At 46.6% G+C, this 22,912-nt stretch overlaps 1 protein-coding gene across 1 annotated transcript in view; it reads left to right on the forward strand.

Moving 5' to 3' along the window:
- Positions 1–961: 961 nt before the first annotated feature.
- The window catches only part of ZNF398 (zinc finger protein 398), a 31,385-nt gene continuing 9,434 nt past the window's right edge, over positions 962–22,912 (forward strand). Inside the window, exons 1-4 of the mRNA XM_047694926.1 lie at positions 962–1,264; positions 4,246–4,641; positions 13,930–14,056; positions 14,607–14,720. Of these exons, the coding sequence (XP_047550882.1) occupies positions 1,241–1,264; positions 4,246–4,641; positions 13,930–14,056; positions 14,607–14,720 (661 nt within the window). The 5' untranslated portion in view covers positions 962–1,240. The remainder of the gene's footprint in view (positions 1,265–4,245; positions 4,642–13,929; positions 14,057–14,606; positions 14,721–22,912) is intronic.

Here is a 22,912-nt window from a genome sequence, read left to right on the forward strand (position 1 = left end):
CGCTCAACCGAGCCACCCAGGAGCCCAACCTCTACGTTTTTAATGATCAGAAAAATGAATTTCCTTTACAAGAAAGTTCGCATTTTTTCTTTACTTTCTACAAGTTCACTCTGTTATGGCGACATTCTCATAGAGAGAATAGTGATTTTTAACTATCAAACATTCACCATTTGACCAAAATATATTTCCGGCCGACTTCACACTGCAGGTGTGACTACACTGTGAAAATAGCTCGTGCGCTCAAGAGCCCGTGTCCCAACGGGACGGTCTCACACTTTAGTGATCTGGTACTTTGTTATGGACATTGACTTGATTCATTTGTAGAAATCCGAGTTTGGGAAGATCTTCAATCATTCTGGGCATGTTTGAAAGGAGGACTGAGCTGGAAACTCAGGGTTTATCCTAACCGCGACTCACACTCTGTCAACCCGAAACACACAGCCTCCGCAGACAACACCGTGCTCTCCCCATTCACTAGTACAGACCCCGCAAACGACAACCTCAATAATCCGAGAGGTCAAGACGACTGTAGACTTCAGTTTGGGCCCGAACAGGGGCCGCGTGCGACGCGAGCCGCCACCCCGCGCTCGACGCATTTGCTGTTTCTGCAAACGAGGAACGTCCGCCCATCACGGATTTGGGCTACTCGGTGCAACTCACCGGCTCCCTCCGGCGGGTTTCGCTCTCGCACCCCGCCCACCGCCGCCGTTCCAAGTTGGGCTGCCCTCCCGCCCTCCCGCCTCCCTTCGGGCGGTGCCCGCTAAGTGGGGCTTCGGGAAGAAAAGCGCGCCCCAGAGAGAGCCCGGGTTTGGGGCTGGGCCCTGACTCTTCAGTGCGAAAGCCTCCAGGGGTAAGCGAGCAAACCACCCGCGGGCGCCGCTCCGCCGCCGCGGGGACGGAAGTGGCCGCCGGGGCCGGCAGGGGGCGCGCTGCGGCGAAGGGCGGGCGGCGCGTCTAGGCCGGAGCCGTTCCCAGGGTGCGCTCGGTGTCCACAAAGCGCCAGCTGAGGGGCCGCTGCGGGCCGAGCGCCGCTGAGCCTGCCCGCCGCCTCCCAGCCTCGCCGGCCGGCCGCACCGCCTCCGCTGCGTCCTCGCGCCCCAAGCAGCTGCGCGAGCCCGGGCGGGGAAGGCAGGGCCGGGCGGGCGCTGCCTGCGGAGAGGCCGGGGGCCGGCCTGCGTGGGACCGCGCGGCGGCGACGACTCCGGCGACCGCGGGCCGGGCCGGACACCAGCGCAGGGCCATGGCCGAGGCGGCGCCGGCTCCGGTAAGGGCGGTCCGCGCGCCGAGCGCTCGAGCCCGGGACGGTCTGGGCGCCTAGGGCTCTGCGCCGCAGACCCGAGGGAGGGGAGCAGGACGGGGCGGCCGGCCTGTCAGGCTCCGGGCCCCGGAGCACAGGCGCTCCCGGCGTCCCGCTGGCGGGGAGAGGCCGGAGGGGCCGGGTGAGACGCCGACGCCGAGCTCCGGGCTGGGAGGGCGCGCCCCCTCCCCCATGGCGAAGCCCCCCCGGGCCCAGGGCTCCCCCTTCCCATTTGGACGTTGGTGGCGGAGAGCGCCTCTTCCGCTAGTGAAAGAGGGATGAGTGAAGAGGGGCTTCTCCCGCTTGGTGTCAGCCCCCCTACAGCCCGCCAGACTTGGGGGCCATCAGCCGTTCAGCTTCGGGAGCCGTCGGCACAAAATCACCTTCGTGCAGGCCACCTGAGCCTCGCACAGCCGCAGATGCGGCGGCGACGGGAGCTGCTAGGCGGGAGGAAGGTCTGCGTGACACCGGGACCCCCAGTGCCCAGTATCTGACAATGCCCGCCGCGCAGGAGGCCCTCGGTCAGGACTGCTCAATGACGGACTGGCTGGTGCGGGTTCCGAGGACAGACGGGATAAGCTTTTACGTGTTTATTCATTCCGCGGGTGTTTACCGCAGGCGCGCGGCGTGCCAAGCCGTCTCCCGGTTGCTATAGCTGCAGAGATGACCAAGAGAGTCCTTGCGCACAAGAGCCACGTAGGATGAACGGGGACGGGTTCAGTGGCATAGCACTGAAATATGCCTTAGGTTTGTCAGCTAAGAAGCCTTTGGTCACCCCCAAGGAGCGCCGTTTTATGGGCCAGGGGCCAGAATGAGCAATCGAGGAGTACCTGGAAAGTGAGACGGGAAGGAAAAGAGGGAACAGTAGCAGTGGGGTGGGGAGTAGCGCAAATGAGAATGCAGTTTCGGCCCTGAGACCCATTTTCCTTTTTCCGATATATATATATATATATTTTTAATGTGGTAGAGATGATTATGTCTCTAAGGCCAACCCTATCTAAGAAATATGATGGAAACTACAAATTTAACATTACATTTTCTAGTAGTCACATTCAAAAAGTAACAAATCAATGAAATTAATTTTAATATATTTTATTTAACCCAGGGCCTACAGAATATTTCAGTGCATAACCAATATTAACAACTTAATTAAGTTTTACATTTTACCCCCACACTGAGTGTGCAAAATCTGGTGTGTATTTTATACTTACGGCACATCCCAGTCACAATAACCACGTTTCAAGGGCTCAGTAGCCACATGTGGCTACTGTACTGAATAGTGCAGGTCTGTCTTTCAGAGAAAAGAATCAGGAGAGATTGAAATACTGACCATTAAAAAAAAAGAGAGAAAAGAACAATGTCCCTCAAAATATGGCAAGAGTTTGGCTTTTAGAGCCTAAGTGGAGTGATTAGTTTTAAAGAGGATGACACTTTTCCTGTGGGAATGGAGAAAGCATGGGTTAAGCTACTGAGGAGTTTGAAGTGGGAAGGGATGTGGAAAAAAAGGAGAAAGTTAAGAGAGTTTCAGTGTCATTACTCTAATTTTCTTTTCAAAGTAGGAGGCCATGTTGTCGCCTGAGATTGAGGGGGCCTGCAGGGGACCAGAGTCTTAGTGCTGGTCACATTCTCCCTGCACTAGCACCAGCGGCATCAGCATCAGAATCAAAATGCAGAATCGGGGTTTTCCTCCCAGACCTCCTGAATCAAAGTCTGCATTGTAACAAGCTCTCCAAATGATTCTTCCGCACATTAGTTTCAGGAGCGTGGGGGGGCCGTGTTTGCCGTGGCCACTTTATGGAATGGGAAGAGAAGCCCTGGGGGGTGAGGGAGGGCACCAGGCAGCGCTGAATTCCTGCTGCTTTGCTTAGAGACCATTGGTGTGTGGTGACACCAGTTTTCCCTGGTGTGTGACTTCCTTTAGTCGGGTTTACCAGCTTGCTTATAGGAAGAGAGAAGGAACAATTAGACAGATTCAGAGCTGGAGCCGGTGAGGCAGAGAAGGGGTTGGAGGTGGTTGAAATGATCAACCGAGGAAAAAAACAAAGGCAGGAACAGGCTAGTAAGCCAGGAGCAAAAGGCATGGTCAGGGGGTTAGTAGGATTGAAGCGCAAGTAGCCAGTGAGCTGGAGAGTTGGGAGGTTGTGGCCGGGGAGGGCATTATCAGATTCATGGAGTTGGAGGGCTTTGTAGAGGTCGTTCTGGTCCACTCCTATTTGTTGTCAGAATTTTTTTTTTAAGACACTTTTTGTCTTGCAGCATTTTCAGTGACTAGGCAGCCTGTTATTTTCTTGGAGAGATCTAGTTTCAAAAATTATTCATACAGGCCAGGGTTCGCCTGCCTAAGAATTCCACGTTGGTTCTAGTTCTGCCCTCTGGAGTGAACGCAGTATAATACTGAACAAGTGTGTTCTGCCTTCTGTTTTATAGCCATCAAATATTTGACAATAGCCGTCATGTTTTCTCCATGCTCAACATTCTCAGCTTTAATGAACTATTACTGAATGGTATAGTTGTGGTTTGTAAGCGGGGTGGTGGACAGGGCCAGAGCATGTCAGTAAAGGGTTTATCAGAAGGCAGTGAGTTCAGTGAAAGCGGGAAAGATCTGATGCACTTAGGCCTTTTCCAGAAATAGAGGGTACATCAGCAACCTGAGCCTCTGGACGGTTGGCTCTAGGGCCTAATGTCCCAGGTAATATGCCAGGTTGGTTCCACACCCCGTTTCACTCATTCACTGTCTTCCTTAATTCATCTCTGACCCACCAAAGCAATTCTCTTGGCTTTTGATGCTGATGAGCTCCACAAAGATGAGGCTTATGCAGGTAGCGTGAAAACGAGATCTAGATTCATCTCAGCTGCTCAACCAGTTAACCAGTACCCCTTTGATTTTAGTTTGGCGTAGGGCTCCTTCCAACACTCAATGTCTTGTCTCGTCTCTCCACTGCATGTAGACTTCTGAATGGGACTCTGAATGCCTTACATCCCTGCAGCCCCTTCCTCTTCCCACGCCCCCAGCAGCAAATGAGGCGCACCTGCAGACCGCAGCCATCTCCCTGTGGACGGTGGTGGCAGCCGTGCAGGCCATCGAGAGAAAGGTGGAGGTCCACAGCCGGCGACTCCTACACCTAGAAGGACGGACAGGGACGGCCGAGAAGAAGCTAGCCAGCTGTGAAAAGACAGTGGCTGACCTTGGGAACCAGCTGGAGGGCAAGTGGGCCGTGCTGGGGACCCTGCTGCAGGAGTACGGGCTGCTGCAGAGGCGGCTGGAGAACCTGGAGAACCTGCTGAGGAACAGGAACTTCTGGATCCTGCGGCTCCCCCCGGGCATTAAAGGAGATATCCCAAAGGTAATGCCCTCCCTTCTAGATGGAAAGTGGGGCCCCTGTCCGTAGACGAGGAGGAAGCCTGTTGGCCAATCAGGCTAAAGGAAAGATGAAGATTTTTTTGTTTATCCCTTTGGGAAGCATTTTATGTCCCATTTAGCAGTGATTTGAAGTGTCAAACTTAAGACTGGCAAACTCTTTCCAGTTCACAGTTGACTACTTGGCAGATAGATTTTTTTTCTCTTATGCTTTTTCCTACCCTCTCTCTCCGACTCACTTTCTTTTCTTTTCCTTTCTTTTCTTTCCTTTTCTTTTCTTTTCTTTTTGTTAACTTGCTTGCCTCAATCTTGGTATGGAAACTAAATTAAATATTTAAGGGATGCCTGGTGGCTCAGTTGGTTAAGCCACTGCCTTTGGCTCAGGTCATGATCCCAGGGTCCTGGGATCAAGTCCCACATCAGGCTCCTTGCTCAGCAGAGCGTCTGCTTCTCTCTCTGCCTCTGCCTGCTTGGGCTCTCTCTCTTTCTTCCTCTCTGACAAATACATAAATAAATAAAATCTTTTTTTTTAAATTAATTAATTAAATATTTAAATCAGCCTGTTTGAATCTGTTGGTGGTTCTGGCGAAAAAGAGGACGAGGGAAGAGCTGTAGGGTAAATGGTTAATATAAGGGTTTGGGGCCCTATAGGTCTGGGCCTATAGAGCTTGGACCTTCAGCATCCTTTACAGAAGTGTGCTGTGTTAGGACCAGCCCTGCTGGAGGGAGTAGCCCATAAACCAATAGAAGACGAACATCCTTCTTAATAAGCCATGGACTGCAGCCTTGAGGCGGCTAGTTTCCTGGAGCGAGAACTGTTTGCTCCATATCTATATCCTGAAGGCACAGCATTGAACAATTCATGTAAGGGTCCCTGGAGCTTAAATATTAGTGGAGAAAGAAAGATAATATAAACAAACAAGAAAATAAATCAATTTAAGTCCATAGATAAAAATAAAAGTGCTGTTTGGTGACTTATTTATTTATATATTTACTTATTTATTTTTAAAGATTTTATTTATTTATTTGACAGACAGAGATCACAAGTAGGCAGAGAGAGAGAGAGGAAGCAGGCTCCCTGCCGAGCAGAGAGCCCAATGTGGGGCTTGATTCCAGGACCCTGAGATCATGACCTGAGCCGATGGCAGAGGCTTAACCCACTGAGGCGCCCCATTGGTGACTTACTTTAGATGGGATTTTCAGAGAAGTCCTCATAAAGGTGTTGATGTTTAGGCTGAGACTGAACGACAGGAAGGACCTGGCTGTGAAGGTCTGAGGAAGCGCTATCTAGGCAGAGAGGGTGCTAAGTTCAGAGTCCCAGAGACACGGACAAACGCGGAGCACTCGAGGCGAGGGGAAAGGCCCATCAGCTGGTGTGTGGTGACTGTGGGGGGGTGGTAGGGGTCAGTCAGGTCATGCAGGGCAGTTTTTCAGCTCTGACTTCTTACATTTTGTGGACACCACAGCTAGAGATTCTGATTGAGTGGGTCTCAGATAGGGCCTAAACATTAATAATGCTTGCTTGCTTTTTTTTTTTTTTAACTGATTGATTGATTTCAGAGAGCGAGCGCCCCAAGCATGAGGCATGGGTGGAGGGGGCAGAGAGAGACTCCCCTCTGAGCAGGGAGCCTGATGCAGGGCTGGATCCCAGGACTCCGGGATCATGACCTGAGCTGAAGGCAGACATTTAACCAACTGAGCCACCCAAGTGCCCCGACATTAATAATTCTTACAGCTCCACTAGTGGAGTCCAATATGCGACTGGGACTGTGAATCACTGACATAGGGGTCTGGAGACCAAGGTAAGGAATTGGTTTTATGTTGGGTGTAATGGAAAGAAATTGAGGTTTTTTTGTTTTTTTTTTTTAAAGATTTTTATTTATTTATTTATTTATTTGACAGAGAGAGAGATCACAAGTAGGCAGAGAGGCAGGCAGAGAGAGAGAGGAAGGGAAGCAGGCTCCCTGCTGAGCAGAGAGCCCGACTCGGGACTCGATCCCAGGACTCCGAGACCATGACCTGAGCCGAAGGCAGCGGCTTAACCCACTGAGCCACCCAGGCGCCCGAAATTGAGGGTTTTAAGCAGAGGAGTTATATCTGGTTTATATTTTGAATGAATCGCTTTGGCTCCTCTGTGGGGGACGGGTCAAGGTGTAGGAACAGAAGCAGGGAGAAACACAGTAGGCGGCTGTAAGGGGTGGGGGCGATGAGCATGGCTTGGGCAAAGGTAGCAGTCGGAGAGATGGACAGTGGACAGACAGGATGTTTGGTGGAATTGATGGGTGGGGGTCACTGATGGGAATTAGGGAATGAGGAACGAAGAACAGTGATCATTATAAATTTGCTGTGTGATAATGCACTTAGAACTTGGAGTTTTTTATTTTAAAGATTTTATTTATTTTTGCAAGAGAGAGAAAAAGGGAGAGTGCACACACGTGGCCAGGGAGAGGCAGAGGGAGAAGCAGACTCCCCAGTGTGCGGGGAGCCTGATGGGGGGCTCAATCCCAGGACCCTGGGTTCATGACCTGAACCGAAGGCAGCCGCTTAACTGACTGAGCCACCCAGAAGCCCCTAGGGTTCTTATGAAAATTATTGAAGCACTTAGAACAACCCTAACTTGCTCAAGATCACATAGGTGGGAAATACAAATACTAGAGTGATATCGTAACCTGGTTGGCTCCAGAACACATGCTCTGACCCACTGTAGGTTGACTGACCCGTAGGCTCCCAGATGGGAGGTGGTGGCATTTACTAAGTTGGGGACTGTCTTGAGGGGTGGGAAGGAATGAGGACTTCTCTTCTGGCAGTACTGGGTTTGAGATGCTCATGACACATTCAGGAGCGATGTTAAGTGGTCTCCGCGGCTCAAAGATGAGTATTTGGCAGTCACTGGTGCATAGATCACACTGTAAGTCATGAGGCTGGAGGTCATTGCCTCAGGAGAGAAAGTGGAGAAGCAGGGGGAAGAGTCCCAGGATTATATCCAGGAGCAGCAGAGCCAGCAGAGGAGGCTGAAGAGGAGTGGCCAGTGAGGTGGGAACAAGAGGGGAAAGTATGTGGGGTCACAGGACAAGGAGAACAGGCATTCCAGGAGAGACTTGTCCTTTGGGTTGCATGTGACTGAGAGGTCAAGACCATGACAGAGTATGCTTTGGCAACACAGACCTAACCCGTGGCCTTGCCAAGAGTTCTCTTGGCCCCGTGCATGTGTTGGGGGTGGGGGTGGGGGGGAGGGATAGAAATCTGAAAGGGGACGGGTTAAAGAGTGAGTGGGGAAGAGAGAATGATGACTGATGCCTCTGTGCAAGCTTGCAGAGAGGGACATCAGTCCACATCTGACAGCCTTCCCCACTGTGGTTCACATGTGTGTCTACAGCCTCTCCTGGAGATTAGCAGAAAAGCTAAGTTAAAGTGTGTATCCATTGTCTTACCTGAAGAAATGGGTAACAGTTAAACTCTTAGGGTGCTTGGGTGGCACATGACTTGGCTTTGGCTTAGGTCATGATCTCAGGGTTGTGAGGTGGAGCCCCATGTCAGGGTCCGTGCTCAGCAGGGAGTCTGCTTGAGTTCCCTCCTCTCTCCCCCTCCATCCCCAAATAAATAAAATCTTAAAAAAAAAATGTGAACTCTCCATCTTAAACTCCAAAATCATATATAAAATAATGGGATTTTTCTTAAAGATTTCTTCATGAAATTAGAATATACTGGTGATTTACTAGCTTTAAATATGGGAAGTAAAATCTGTCTTTGTTGAAAATGCTCTTATTCTGTCCTTACTTTTGAGGGCCAAGTTCAGAATAATTTTCCCACAGTGTTCTTCTTAGTTTCAATTTTTTAAATTGTGGTTAAATAGGGGCACCTAGGTGACTCCATTGGTTTAGTGTCTGCCTTCCGCTCAGGTCATGATCCCAGGGTCCTGGAATTGAGCCCCATATCAGGCTCCCTGCTGAGTGAGGAGTCTGCTTCTCCCTCTCCCTCTGCCTACCACCACCCCCCTTCTGCTGCTCCTCTTTCTCTCTCTCAAGTAAATAAAAGCTTTAAAAAAATTTGTGAATAGGGTGCCTTGGTGGCTCAGTCGGTTAAGTGGCTGCCTTTGGCTCAGGTCATGATCCCAGAGTCCTGGGATCAGGTCCCACATTGGGCTCCCTGCTCAGCAGAGAGCCTGCTTCTCCCTCTCCCTCTCCCTCTGTCTGCCGCTGTCTTTTTGTGCTCTCTACCTCTCTGTCAAAAAAATAAATAAAATCTTAAAAAATTCATGATGAAATAAATACAACATAAAATTTACCATTTTAACCATGTTTAATGTAGTTTAGTGGCATTAAGTACATTCACATTACTGTGTGATCTTTGCTACCATCCATCTCCAGAATCTTCCAAACTGGAACTCTATCCCCATTAAACACCCCAGCCCTCCTGTCCTACCCCTGGCACCCACCATTCTGCTTTCTGTCTCTGTGAATTTGACTATTCTGGGGACCTCATATGAGTGAAATCATCCACTCTTTGTCCTTTCGTGACTGGCTTATTTCACGCATGTAACACCCTCCGGGTTCACCCGTGTTGTACTGTGTCAGCGTTTCCCTTTTTTTTTTTTTTAAGATTTTAAAATTTATTTGTTTGACAGAGAAAGTGAGAGAGCACAAGCAGGTAGAGCAGCAGAGGGAGAAGGAGAAGCAGGCTCCCCAATGAGCAGGGAGCCCGATGCGGGGCTCGACCCCAGGAGCCTGGGATCATGACCTGAGCCGAAGGCAGTCGCTTAACAAACTGAGCCACCCAGGCGCCCCAGCATTTGCTTTTTAAGGCTGAGTAATACTCCATTTCTCTCAGAACTTTAAAGGCATTGGTCCTTTGTCTCAACATCAAATGCCAGTGATGAAAACTATAGTGTCAAATCAATTCCAAATTAGTGTTTTGGTATTCGGAATAAATACAAAATCCATGTGTAAGAAATGTATTTTCTTCTCTCTAGAAGTTTTCATCTTCCAGGGCGCCTGGGTGGCTCAGTGGGTTAAGCCACTGCCTTCGGCTCAGGTCATGATCCCAGAGTCCTGGGATCGAGTCCCGCATCGGGCTCGCTGCTCAGCAGGAAGCCTGCTTCCGTTCCTCTCTCTCTGCCTGCCTCTCTGCCTACTTGTGATCTCTCTCTGTCAAATAAATAAATAGAAGTTTTCATCTTCCATTTGTACTTGTTTTTCTATAATGTGTTGGAATTGTGTCTGAGGTGGGTCTTTTAATATTTGTGTCAGGCACTTGGTATGAGCTTTCAGTCAGAAAATGGGTGTCTTTCCAGCTCTGGGAACTTTTCTTCCATAATTCTGTTTTTATAATATCTCATCCCCATTTCTCCTGTTCTTTCAGGAAAGGTGGATCATCATCTTTGTCTCTAAGTTTCCCTTCTTGTTATTCATGATTAGTGGAATTCCCTGACCATTCTTTCCAGCCTTTCTCATTTTTATTTTAACAACTTAATTTTCTTTTTTTTTTTTTTAAGATTTTATTTATTTATTTGACAGAGAGAGATCACAAGCAGGCAGAGAGGCAGGCAGAGAGAGAGGAGGAAGCAGGCTCCCCGCTGAGCAGAGAGCCTGATTCGGGGCTTGATCCCAGGACCCTGAGATTATGACCTGAGCCGAAGGCAGCGGCTTAACCCACTGAGCCACCCAGGCGCCCCATTAACAACTTAATTTTCAAGGATATTTATTTCTAGCTTCTTTTTGGGAAGCAACCTGAATTTTTTTTTTTTTTTTTTTTAATTTGACAGAGAGAGACAGTGAGAGAGGGAACACAAGCAAGGGGACAGGGAGAGGGAGAAGCAGACTTCCTGCTGAGCAGGGAGCCTGATGCGGGGCTCGATCCCAGGACCCCAGGATCATGACCTGAGCCTAAGGCAGACACTTAACAACTGAGCCACCCAGGCGCCCCAACCTGAATTTTTTTAAATGGACGCAATATATGAATTTCCCTGGAAATACGTGTTAGAGGTTTGTTTGATTTGTTGGTGTTTTTTTTTCTTCTAGGATAGTTCTTAGTATTTGTTCACCCTTGTGCTGTAATTTTTTTTTAAAATATTGAATGATGCTAGGTTGTATATGTGTAAGGATTTGACTGATTAATAGGTTAATTATAGGAAGCTGGCCTGTTTTCTCTGCCACCACGTGAGTCTGTTTAAAAGGTTTTATTTTTGTAAAGATTTTATTTATTTATTTATCAGGCAGAGAGCACAAGCAGGGGGAATGGGAGAGGGAGAAGCAGACTTTCCGCTGAGTAGGGAGCTTGATTTGGGGCTCAGTCCCAGGACCCTGGGATCATGACCTGAGCCAAAGGCAGACACTTAACCAACTGAGCCACCCACCCACCCCCATGTGAGTCTCTTTAGCCAAAAGATCTTTCTTTTACAGGAGAGAGCTATCTCCACTGATGCTAGATCTCAGTGGACTTGACTTTGAGGTGCTGTGTCAAGGAGCGGATAGGGAGTGCAGGGACCACCCAGAAGCCAGGAGTAAGGCAGTGCCGTGTTGTCAACACCCACCCTGAGACCGCGTGCTGACTTCATACGTGCTGTTCCATTTCCTGGTGTCGGCTTCGGGGTCAGTGCTGCTGCTTGGTCGCTCTGCTAGGCCTGCCGAGATGACAGGGGAAGGGTCCCTGCTATTCTGAAGACAGACCTTCAGACTGCAGTCTCTAATCACCTTTATTCCTGCTCCATGTTTCTGCGAGCTTTGAGCTTGGAATTCTCTGGATTCCTCAACTGTAGGCCTTCCTGTGCGTGGTCAGAGCGGCAGCTCCCTCAAGCACCTTGGGGCCTAGCACATGCCTGTCCTCTGTGTCACAGTGAGAAGCTCTTCAAAAACTCTGGCCTGACGACAGCTTCTCCCCATTCTTGGCACTGCTTTAGATTTCGGCCCTGCTGAGCTAATTTACCGGCATTTCAGGAGCGCTCTGGGAGGGAAGGGAAATGTGTACGGGCTTAGTTCATAGTCTTGAACCAGAAGCCCATCCTGACCCTTTATTTTTATCATGATTTTATCATATATGTTTCTCTTGTACCATCAAATCTCTTGTGTAGTGATGTTAGATGAAAATACACTTTTGAGTATCTATACTTGTCCCCACTCTGGCTTTAGATGCTGAGCAAAGTATAAAATGACGAATTATTGTTCTAGTCCCTAAGAACAAAATTTCTAGTTGGGGGGAATAATTCCACAAACAAAGCAATTGGAAAATAAAGCCAGTTGCCTCATAGTATTGTATAGACCTTTGTTTGTTTCTTTATTTTTTTTTTTAAGATTTTATTTATTTGACAGAGAGAGAGAGCACAAGTAGGCAGAGAGACAGGCAGACAGAGAGGAGGAAGCAGGCTCCCCGCTGAGCAGAGAGCCCGATGCTGGGCTCCATCCCAGGACCCTGGGATCATGACCTGAGCTGAAGGCAGAGGCTTAACCCACTGAGCCACCCAGATGCCCCTAAGACCTTTGTTTCTTAATGGGTATGTTAAGTTTATGAAGATGAGTATGTATGCTTTTTTTTTTTTTTTTAAGATTTTGTTTATTAGAGAGAGTGAGACAGAACAAGCAGGGGGAGCAGTATAAGGAGAGGGAGAAGCAGGCTCTCCAATGAGCAGGGAGCCTGTTGTGGGGCTCGATCCCAGGACCTTGGGATCATGACCTGAGCTGAAGGCAGAGGCGTAACTGACCCAGCCACCCAGGTGCCCCGAGTATGTATTCTTTTTATTGGATTTTTTAATCTTGAGAAAACGTGTGTGTGTGTGTGTGTGTGTGTGTGTGTAGTAGTAGTAGTAGTAGTAGTAGTAGTAGTTACCAGTAGTTTCTTGTTCTCTGATTTTCCTTTTCTCATAGCATCCTGTTTTATTTTATGGGTGGTGTAATATCTCTCAGATCTTTGTGGGGATACTACTTAGGAGGTAGCAGTAGTGTGGTTTTGTTTTTTAAATTCTGTTGCCTAGGCATTTCTGTTCTTTGCACATTTTACCCCCCCTTTTTTTTAATTTTTAAGATTTTATTTATTTGTCAGAGCGTGAGCACGAGCAGGGGGCATGGCAGGCAGAGGGAGAAACGGGCTCCCCGCTGAGCAAGGAGCCCGATGTGGGACTCGAACCCTGGACCCTGGGATCATGACCTGAGCCACCCAGGCATCCCTCCTCCCTCATTTGCTGTTTGTGTGGCTGGCTGTTCTAACTGGTCCTTGAGACTTCGTACTTAGCTTGTATTTCAGAATTTAATTACAGGAAGCTCCAGTGATGGGAGGGTGAGCTCGCCTCGTGACCAGCAGCTAAACAGCAGAACCGGGAAGCGCTGTGTGAGGTCATAGTGTCCAAACCGGGTACCTGGGGAGGCAACTCCTGTGTTTCTTTCCAGGAGAACCTTCCACTTTTTGCCCAGGCAAAAGTGCCTCGCTTTAGAAAAAACTATGCTGGAGGGCGCCTGGGTGGCTCAGTGGGTTAGGCCACTGCCTTCGGCTCAGGTCGTGATCTCAGGGTCCTGGGGTCGAGGCCCGCATCGGGCTCTCTGCTCAGCGGGGAGCCTGCTTCCCTCTCTCTCTCTCTCTCTGCCTGCCTCTCCGTCTACTTGTGATCTCTCTCTGTCAAATAAATAAATTTAAAAATCTTTAAAAAAAAAAAAAAAAACTATGCTGGAAGATGGGGGGGTTCTGTTCTGCAGATGACCATCCCCTACATGAAGCCTGAACTCCAGCCAGGCAGGCTTCAGAATTCTCCTCTGAAAGTTCTCTGCAGTCTTCTGTGCTTCCGTGTTTTCCCGTTCCCGTCAGGCCTGTCCATACCTGTCCGTCTTTTAGGACTAACCAGAGCCCCACCTCTTCTAGACTCATCCCATACCCATTGTAGCTTAATACCTAAAATTTCTGGTCCATGTCTTTAGTTTGAATGTAATCCTATGCTTATTTTGGGCAGAAACCAGTTTTTATGATCTTGATAATTAGGATAAGCCTTGTACTTAGTGGATATTCAGAATATGTTGTATTGTGTGAACTTAATAGCTGCTCTGCATTTGTGCCTATCTCTGTGAGGGGCTGTTTACAAGTAATGTCCTCCAGCCTCCCAAAACTCGGAACCCTAATTTATCACCTTTCTCCCTGAAAACCTCTTGGACTTCTGGAGGCTGAATCTGTGCCTTACGTTTTTCCTGTATCCTTCCAGCAACTCACACAGTGTTTTGTGACAAGTAGGGACTCAGTGAGATACCGAATGACTGAACTGCAGCAGGGAGACCTAAGCCCAGTGTGATTATCATTCCAGGTGCCGGTGACATTTGATGATATCTCCATCTACTTCTCTACTCCAGAGTGGGAAAAACTAGAAGAATGGCAAAAAGAACTTTACAAGAATATCATGAAGGGCAACTACGAGTCTCTCATCTCCATGGGTGAGGCCAAGCTGTCACCTTTTGAATGAGGTGACCGTGGCTCCAAGGGGGCTTTGAACAGGCCCTTGTCCCCAGCAGTCCTCATTTTCACTCTGTCTTCACACACTTCACGCTTTATAGAAAACCAGAGATTTCCAGTTTGCCCTTGCTAAGTGGGAAATCATGAGCTCTCCTTCTGCTGATTTGCAGGATGGAGAGTGCAGCTCAGGGTTCCGGCTGGGCCGCAGGTGGTTTCCCTGGGTGTCCTTCACTTTGAAAGGGCCTTGTTCTCTGCCTTGAGGCACATTGTCCCTGTCCCTCAGTGAAAGCAGCAGGCGGCCAGTGCTGACGTGGCATGCGTACCTTCCCACACATTACCGCTCCTCTTACGTGCTTTCCAAAGAGATAGCGTCCATACAGGAGGTAAATCAGTGGGGCCAAGTGCTACAGATTGGGAGAGGAATCCCCTGGGACTGTGGACCTCAGAGCCTGTAGCTCAGGCTTAATGGCAATTCGTTGTCGTCCTCATTGATCTCTTGGTCATCCCCCCTTTACCTTCTTCATCTCCTAGATTATGCCATGAATCAACCTGATGTCTTATCTCAGATTCAGCCAGAAGGAGAACATAACACAGAGGAGCAGCCAGGACCAGAGGAAAGTGAGATTCCCACAGACCCCAGTGAAGGTAAGTAGCAGAAGAGATTGTCCCCTCCTTGTCTGCCTTTTCTGGTCAGAGACAGTGTGGCTCAGAGCCGAGTAAGCAGGGCTTGGGGCTTCCAGAGGCTTCCCATGCCAAAGCAGCTAGTCCGTGAATGGATCCTCAGGCATTTAAATAGAAGCGAGCACTGCGGGACCTTTGCCTTCTGCCATGAGTACCACGAATCTGGGGCTGTTAATGGTATCCCACGACAAAGTTCTGAGACCTAATTATTTAGTAAAATAAACATGTCCTTAGATGGCAGGGGAAGTAGTTGCGCTCATGTGAGGGGATGTGGCTTCAGTGAGTGTACACCCAGTTGTTCAGAAATGCTGGGGGCGGGCTGGGCGTCTGCACGGTCCCTGGGAGATGCACTGAGCCAGCAGAGCCTGAGGATGTCCACCTGGGCCGAGTGGACTTCGCCTGGCTTGGGAGGCGGCTAGCGCTGCCCAACGCTCCCTAGTTTATTCGGCGGCCGCTGGCTGCCACTGAGTGGGAAGGACTGCTCAGCCCAATCCAGTGGTTTTCCTTCTCTCAAGTCTCACCTCTGCTGTCAGCAAAAGCTCATCGTTTCGTTCTTTGCTGACAGAAAGTTCACCCTTCAGACATCTCTATTAGATGAACTTTTCTTACCACCTACCCCCTCTCCCATACACTGTTATTTTTCTCTAACATCTTATTATGAGACTTTCCAAATAGAAAAGTTGAAATAATTTTGCAGTGTATACCTAGATACCTACTACCTAGATTCTGCCGTTAATATTTTACTCTTCTTCATTAGCAGTGTTTATCCATCTCTGCATCTCTGTCAATCCATCCTATTTTCAATGTATTTCCAAATCAATAAAGACATTAATACATTTCCCCATAAATAGTTCAGGATGAATATCATTAACCTAGAGTTCAGGTTTTTTTTCCTTTGAAGGTAAATTTTACATACAATGAACTGCTCAGATCTTAACATTCTCTGATTTTTGAGGAATGCATGTGTCTGCCACACATATTCTCTTTAAGAATGTATGGGTGAGGGCGCTTGGGTGGTTTAGTTGGTTAAGCATCTGCCTTCAGCTTAGGTCATGATCCTGGGGTTTTGGGATCAAGCCCTGTGTGGGGTTCCCTGCTGGATGGGGAACCTGCTTCTCCCTCTTCCTCTGCCTGCTACTCCCTCTGCTTGTGCTCTTTCTCTTTAATGAATAAATAAAATCTTTAAAAAAAAAAAAAACAAACAGGAAAGAATGTGTGGGTGATTATATTAAGCAATGTAACAGGTTGAATTTGATTAACTTTATGTCATGGATATAAATAATCTGAAATCATATCAAAAAGATGGGTGACTTGATTACAGTAATTATTGGAAATTATTCCTTAGTTTACATTATTAGTTCTCTGACAGTTTTCAGCTAGTATAAATCAGTGTGTCATTTTATTTTGGGGGACAAATGGCAGAGGTGTAACTTGGTTTTGTAATGATGTGTGAAAGTTTTAGTTAGCTGCCATCTTGCCAGTTCATTTTTACCGTGGTTAAGACTCCATTTGGGTGGTCAACCAAATATGTTAGCACAGATTTACATAAAATTAAACCATCAGTGTAAGCATTGGATTTCTTTAATGCTTTGGTTAGATTCTGTGCAGTTTTAGCTTACATTGCTGATTATCCATCTAGTTATTTACTAGAACTTGAGGATAGGATTCAAATGATTTGGACTGATCAATATATAGCATTTTTTAAAAGATTTTATTTACTTATTTACTTATTTGATAAAGAGAAAGAGAGCAGGGGGAGGAGCAGAGGGACAAGCAGACGCTGCACTGAGCAGGGAGCCCAATGCGGGGCTCAATCCCATGACTCCAAGATCACGACCTGAGCCAAAATCTAGAGTCAGATGCTTAACTGACTGAGCCACCCAGGCACCCCTATTTTTTTTCTTAAAGATTTATTTATTTATTTGGGAGAGAAAGTGTGTGTAAGTGAGGGGCAGGGGGAGAGGGAGAAAGAGAATCCCAAGCAGACTCCCCGCTGAGCGGGGAGCCTGACACAGGGCTCGATCTCATGACCCTGAAATCACAAACTGAGCCAAAATCAAGAGTCAGGCACTGTGCTACCCAGGCTCCTCAGTACTTGTTTTCTTTGAAGATATGCTCCAGGGGCACCTGGGTGGCTTGGTCAGTTAAGCGTCTGCCTTTGGCTCAGATCATGATCCTGGGGTCCTGGAACTGAGCCCCAAGTTGGGCTCTGCACTCAGCAGGGAGCCTGCTTCTCCTCCTAACTCTGCCCCTCCCCCTGCTTATGATCCCTCTTTCTCTCTCAAAAAAATAAAATCTAAATATACATGGTCTAGGCTGTGCTGGGGGTCCCCAAGGCCACCCCCAGATTCGGTCCTTTACTAGGAGGACACACAGGGTTCAGCATAAAGTCATGCTTAGGGTTAAGGTTTATTACAGCAAAAGGACCCAGAGAAAACCAGCAAAGATAAAAGGCGCACAGGGCAAAGTTTGGAGGGAACCAAGGGCAACCTTTCAGAGGCCTCTTGCCATAGAGTCTCACAGGACACTTGCTGTCCCTCTAGCAATGAGTTGTGACAACATGTGCGGAGTGCTTTCTCCCAGAGAAGCTCATTAGAGCCTCGGCATCCGGGGGTTTCACCGTGAGCTGGTCATGTAGGCCTCCTCTGCCTCACGCCAGAATTCTAGACCCCGGAAGGCAGACAGATGCTCAGCATCGGCAACAGTGCACAAACAGGTTAGGCCTGGTGCAGCACTCCTAACACTGCGGGCAAGTTTTCTATCTGCACGGGGATGTAAACCTTACAGGCAGGCCCTTTTGAGAATAGGCAGTCTCAGGCTGCCTCTTTCAGATTTTCTTTCTCCTAACGCACAAAAAAACTCCCGATTCCTTTCCGTGGAGAATAGTAATAAACTGTCTGCTTATTAGGGTTCCTAATAGATTGTCCCACACAAATACTAGGTAGAGGTACTAATTCGAGGCCACTTTAATGATATAACTAATAAAATATCTTTTTGATAGATTGTTCTCCATTTAGGGTTCTTTTTTTTTAAGTAATCGCTTTACCCAAAGAATCAATTTTTTTTTTTTTTTTTTTGCTTTTCAGCAAGTAGCCTCTCTTTTCTAAAGCATCATAGTTTTTAAAAATCAATTTTCAGGGGCACCTGGGTGGCTCAGTGGGTTAAGCCGCTGCCTTCGGCTCAGGTCATGATCCCAGGTCCTGGGTTCGAGCCCCACATCAGGCTTTCTGCTCAGTGGGGAGCCTGCTTCCTCCTCTCTCTCTGCCTGCCTCTCTGCCTACTTGTGATTTCTCTCTGTCAAATAAATAAATAAAATCTTTAAAAAAATAATAATAGGGGCGCCTGGGTGGCTCAGTGGGTTAGGCCGCTGCCTTCGGCTCAGGTCATGATCCCAGGTCCTGGGTTCAAGCCCCACATCGGGCTTTCCGCTCGGCGGGGAGCCTGCTTCCTCCTCTCTCTCTGCTTGCCTCTCTGCCTACTTGTGATTTCTCTCTGTCAAATAAATAAATAAAATCTTTAAAAAAATAATAATAATAAAAATAAAAATAAAAATCAATTTTCACATACTGTGTAATTTGTTGTTAGACCAGAGTGTTTATATTGGAATATTGATGTACTTTTAGAAACCTTATTTTTTTTTTTTTAAGATTTTATGTATTTATTTGACAGAGATCACAAGTAGGCATGGAGGCAGGCTCACCGCTGAGCAGAGAGCCCGATGTGGGGCTCAATCCCAGGACCCTGGGATCATGACCTGAGCCGAAGGCAGAGGCTTAACCCACTGAGCCACCCAGATGCCCCTCAGATTTTATTTATTTGACAGAGAGAGAGAGAGACAGTGAGAGAGGGAATATGAGCAGAGGGAGAAGCAGGCTTCCTGCCGAGCAGGGAGCCTGGTGCGGGGCTGGATCCTAGGACCCTGGGATCCTGACCTGAGCTGAAGGAAGCCACTTAACGACTGAGCCACCTGGGGGCCCCTAGAAACCTTAATTTAAAACAAACAAAGAAGCCTTAATTTTCTAAAATACATTTGTATTTTATTCATATTTCTTATAAAGCCCATAATTTATTATTGTATTTCATTTTGGAGCTTTAGAAGAGCTGTGCATTATAATTAAGTTTATAGGTAGAATGGTAGGAGGGATTTGACTATAGTGATGGTAAAATGTGACAGCCCTTCCCTTTTATGTCCAAATATCTTGGAATTAGTTTTACATTCTGTCTCTGTCCCCATCATCTGAATTTGATGAAGAGAAAGAAAAATTATATCTCCCTAAGGAATAGTCATTGATGCCTGGTGTCTTGGATAAAATTGCATATAATTAGTGGAGAACAGTAGTGAGTTGGAGGACACAGAAAAATATAATCTTGAGATTTTCTGCAATTCTTCTTTAACTGTATGTATCACTAAGGCCACGTGCAGACCAGCTGTGTGTGTGTGACCATTATTTGGTGACTTATAACTTGAATATTGAACTACCAAGTTTTTAGAATTTTTTGGAGAAATACTTGACCCAGGAAGTTCAAATGGAATAATTACTGGGGCGCCTGGGTGGCTCAGTTGGTTAAGCAACTGCCTTCGGCTCAGGTCATGATCCCGGAGTCCTGGGATCGAGTCCCACATCGGGCTCCCAGCTCCATGGGGAGTCTGCTTCTCCCTCTGACCTCCCCTCTCATGCTCTCTCTCTGTCTCTCAAATTAAAAAAAAAAAAAAAAAAAAAAAAGCTAAACGGAATAATTACTGAAAGTCCTTTATCTTTGCCTTTCTTCTGGTTCAGAAGCCATGAACTCATGCCAAGACTGTAGCATGACCCAAAAGGAGAGTGAATTCATTTCTAAATCTTGCAGCTGTGGGGAGACTTTGTGGGTCATTGTTTCGGGTGCGTTGCTATGATCCCGTCTATCCCGTCTGCATCTGTTCATTCTGGTCCAGCAAGGCTGTCTTTTCCTAAACAAAATCAGTGATTAAGGCACATCCCAATAAGATAATTCTTTTATTTTAGTTTATCGTATTGGAGAACAAGAATCATTCTGGGGATGAGAGCACTTAGAGGTTTTAACTTGTTACACAAGCATTTAACACGTTCACCTGACAGCGCTTCAGTCCCACATCTGTTTCACAGAAAGTTTTAAAAGAAAGTTGTATTTTTAACCAGTGGTTGTTTCACGGGTCAAGTATTGTTTGTTGTCTGCTTAAAAAGTCCGATCTCCGCACCATTTTAACCCGGTTTATACTTTTATCCATACCCCAGAACCTCAAGATTCTAGCTTCTTTGCAGACAGCATGGGTCCTTACACACACATACACAGACACACACACGCACAAGCACACACCATCAGATTTTCTCATAGTAAAAATGACATTCAAACAGTATAGACATTAAATTTTTATGTTTTCTTGTGATCAGCTTTTCTATTTTTATTTTTTATTATTATTTTTTTAGTTTTATTTATTTTAGAGAAAGTGTACGAGCAGGGGAAGCGGCAGAGGGAGAGAATCTCAAGCAGACTCCCCACTGAGTGCAGAGCCCTACACAAGGCTTGATCTCTCGACCCTGAGGTCATGACATGGGCCAAAAACAAGAGGTGGAAGCTCAACCGATGGCGCCACCCAAGCGCCCCTCAGCTTTTCTACTATTAACTTCCTCACAAAACTAGAACCTCAGCATTTTTCCATTTCCTCCTACCTGATTAGTATTCAGTTTTCTCTATTCTCTGGCTTTCTCCAAAGCCTGCTGCTGGCGTGAACCAATGATTTTACTTTCGTCCTATGTTTCTGTACATCTCCACTGTTGAGGTTCCTCAGGCCTGTGAGGGTTGTGCTTTGAGAGCTGCTGTGGTGGCCTGACCAGCAGTTGCCATATCCTGTCGCCATGTAGGTGTCTGTAGGAGGCCATCACAGTACTCAAGTTCTGCTCCTTTCTTCTCACTTCCAAAAGATCCTCACGCTATCCACCCACCAAATTACAGGAGCCACTACAGTATGCTGTGCATTCTGTGACACTAGTGCCAAGCCCCAATTATTTTATCAAATCAGTATTTCCTTAGCTGTACTGATCTAGTTAAATGAGCAGAGGAACTTTCAGCATCATTATTCAACAGGAAGGGTTAGCTTCCTGGGGTTCTCACGTTCGGTGAAGATATACTTAGCCAGTGGGTTGTAATAACAACAGCCATTTACATTTCTGGAGAACTGAGTTACTTTTTTTACCCTTCCATAGTTTTTATGGTTGACTGCTGACTAATGTAACAAAAGATTGGAAGGAATCCAAATACCCATCAATAAGGGACTCTTGAAGAAACAGTGGGACTGCTACATAGTGCGGCTGTAAAAGGAATGAGAAAGATCTCTGTGTACTGCTACACACGGATGCCCAGAATATATTGTCAAGTAAAAAATGGGTACAGAACAGTTTGAGTAGTATGTCATAGAAAGAGGGGGAAAAAATGAAGATGTATAGATATTTGCTTATATTTTTATAAAGAAACAATGGAAAATTAAAAAGCAGTAAGAGTGACTTTCTATACAAGGAGAGAGAGATTTGAGATGGAAGCTAGTCCTCTCTGATTGTATTTTATAGTTTTGATTTCAGAACCTTATAAATATTTTATAAAATTTTAAAAAATTAAAAAAAATCAGGCACAGGCTGAAATAATTACCGTATGATATGTGCATAACATACATATGTAGAACAGATTTCTTTCAAATGACTAAAACAATATTTTAACTATATCCCTAGAGGGATAGATCCTGAAGACTAAGGGTCACAAAATAATCTTAAATTGAGTTCATATTTTTGTTGATATATTGGTATTATTTTGACACAAGTATTCAGATAAAGCAAAGATTATGTTAATGTCATGAGAAACCAAAACTCTCAGGGTAAGGGAGATAATATACAAATATAAAATCAAAGGACTTGGGGCACCTGGGTGGCTCAGTCATTAAGTGTCTGCCTTTGGCTCCGGTCATGATCCCAGAGACTTGGAATCAAGCCCCGCATCGGGCTCCCTGCTCAGCGCAGAGCCTGCTTCTCCCTCCCCCAAGCCCCCTGCTTGTGTTCCCTCTCTCGCTGCCTCTCTCTCACTGTCAAATAAATAAAATCTTTAAGTTAGTTAATTAATTCAAATAAAGTAAAAGGACTTAAAACCCTGTAATCTTAAATATGAATCATAAATTTTAACATAAATTCATGAACTTTTTTCTAAGGGTGCCTGGGTGGCTCAGTCGTTAATCAACTGTCTTCAGCCCAGGTCATGATCCCGGGGTCCTGGGATCGAGCCCCACATCAGCCTCCACGCTCAGCGGGAAGCCTGCTTCTCCTGCTCCCACTTCCCCTGTTTGTATTCCTTCTCTCGCTGCCTCTCTCTCTGTCAAATAAATAAAGAAAATCTTTAAATAAATTAATTAATTAAAACAAAGTAAAAGGACTTAATTAAAACCCCGTAATTGTAAATAGGAATCATAAATTTTAAGATAAATTCATGAACTTTTTTCTACAAGAACATATTTTAATAGCTCTGTCTGTGGAAAGGAGCTAGAAGCAACAGCAACCTATGAGCAGTTAGTACCCTTCTCATCCAGATCGCAGTCTCTAAATTCCACTTCGCAGATCAGCGATTGTGTGGATGGAGCCGGAAATGTACAGGATGCACCTGGGATAGTCTGTGACATCATAAATGAAGGAAACTAGATGTTTGATATGTGAAAAGACAGAGCTGCTCTGAAGAGGCTCCTGCTGGCCAAAGAAGGGACAATTGGAGCGATGAATTGAAACTCATCAAACAGATAACATTCTACAAGTTCATAATGATAAACCAAAAAAAGAAAAAAAGTCAAAACCATTTGAATGACATTGGGAGGTTTTTACTTTTTTTTTTTTTTAAGATTTTGTTTATTTATTCGACAGACAAAGATCACAAGTAGGCAGGGAGGCAGGCAGAGAGAGGAGGAAGCAGGCTCCCCTCGGAGCAGAGAGCCGGATGCGGGGCTCAATCCCAGAACCCTGGGATCATGACCTGAGCCGAAAGCAAAGGCTTTAACCCACTGAGCCACCCAGGCACCCCAACATTGGAAGGTTTTTAGCGTGCTCATTCAGAAAATTGATGAAGAGAAACAATTGTGCACTTTAAAAGTCTTATAGGTTTGATGAATA

The sequence above is a fragment of the Lutra lutra genome, chromosome 11, assembly GCF_902655055.1.
Source record: "Lutra lutra chromosome 11, mLutLut1.2, whole genome shotgun sequence".
NCBI lineage: Eukaryota > Metazoa > Chordata > Mammalia > Carnivora > Mustelidae > Lutra > Lutra lutra.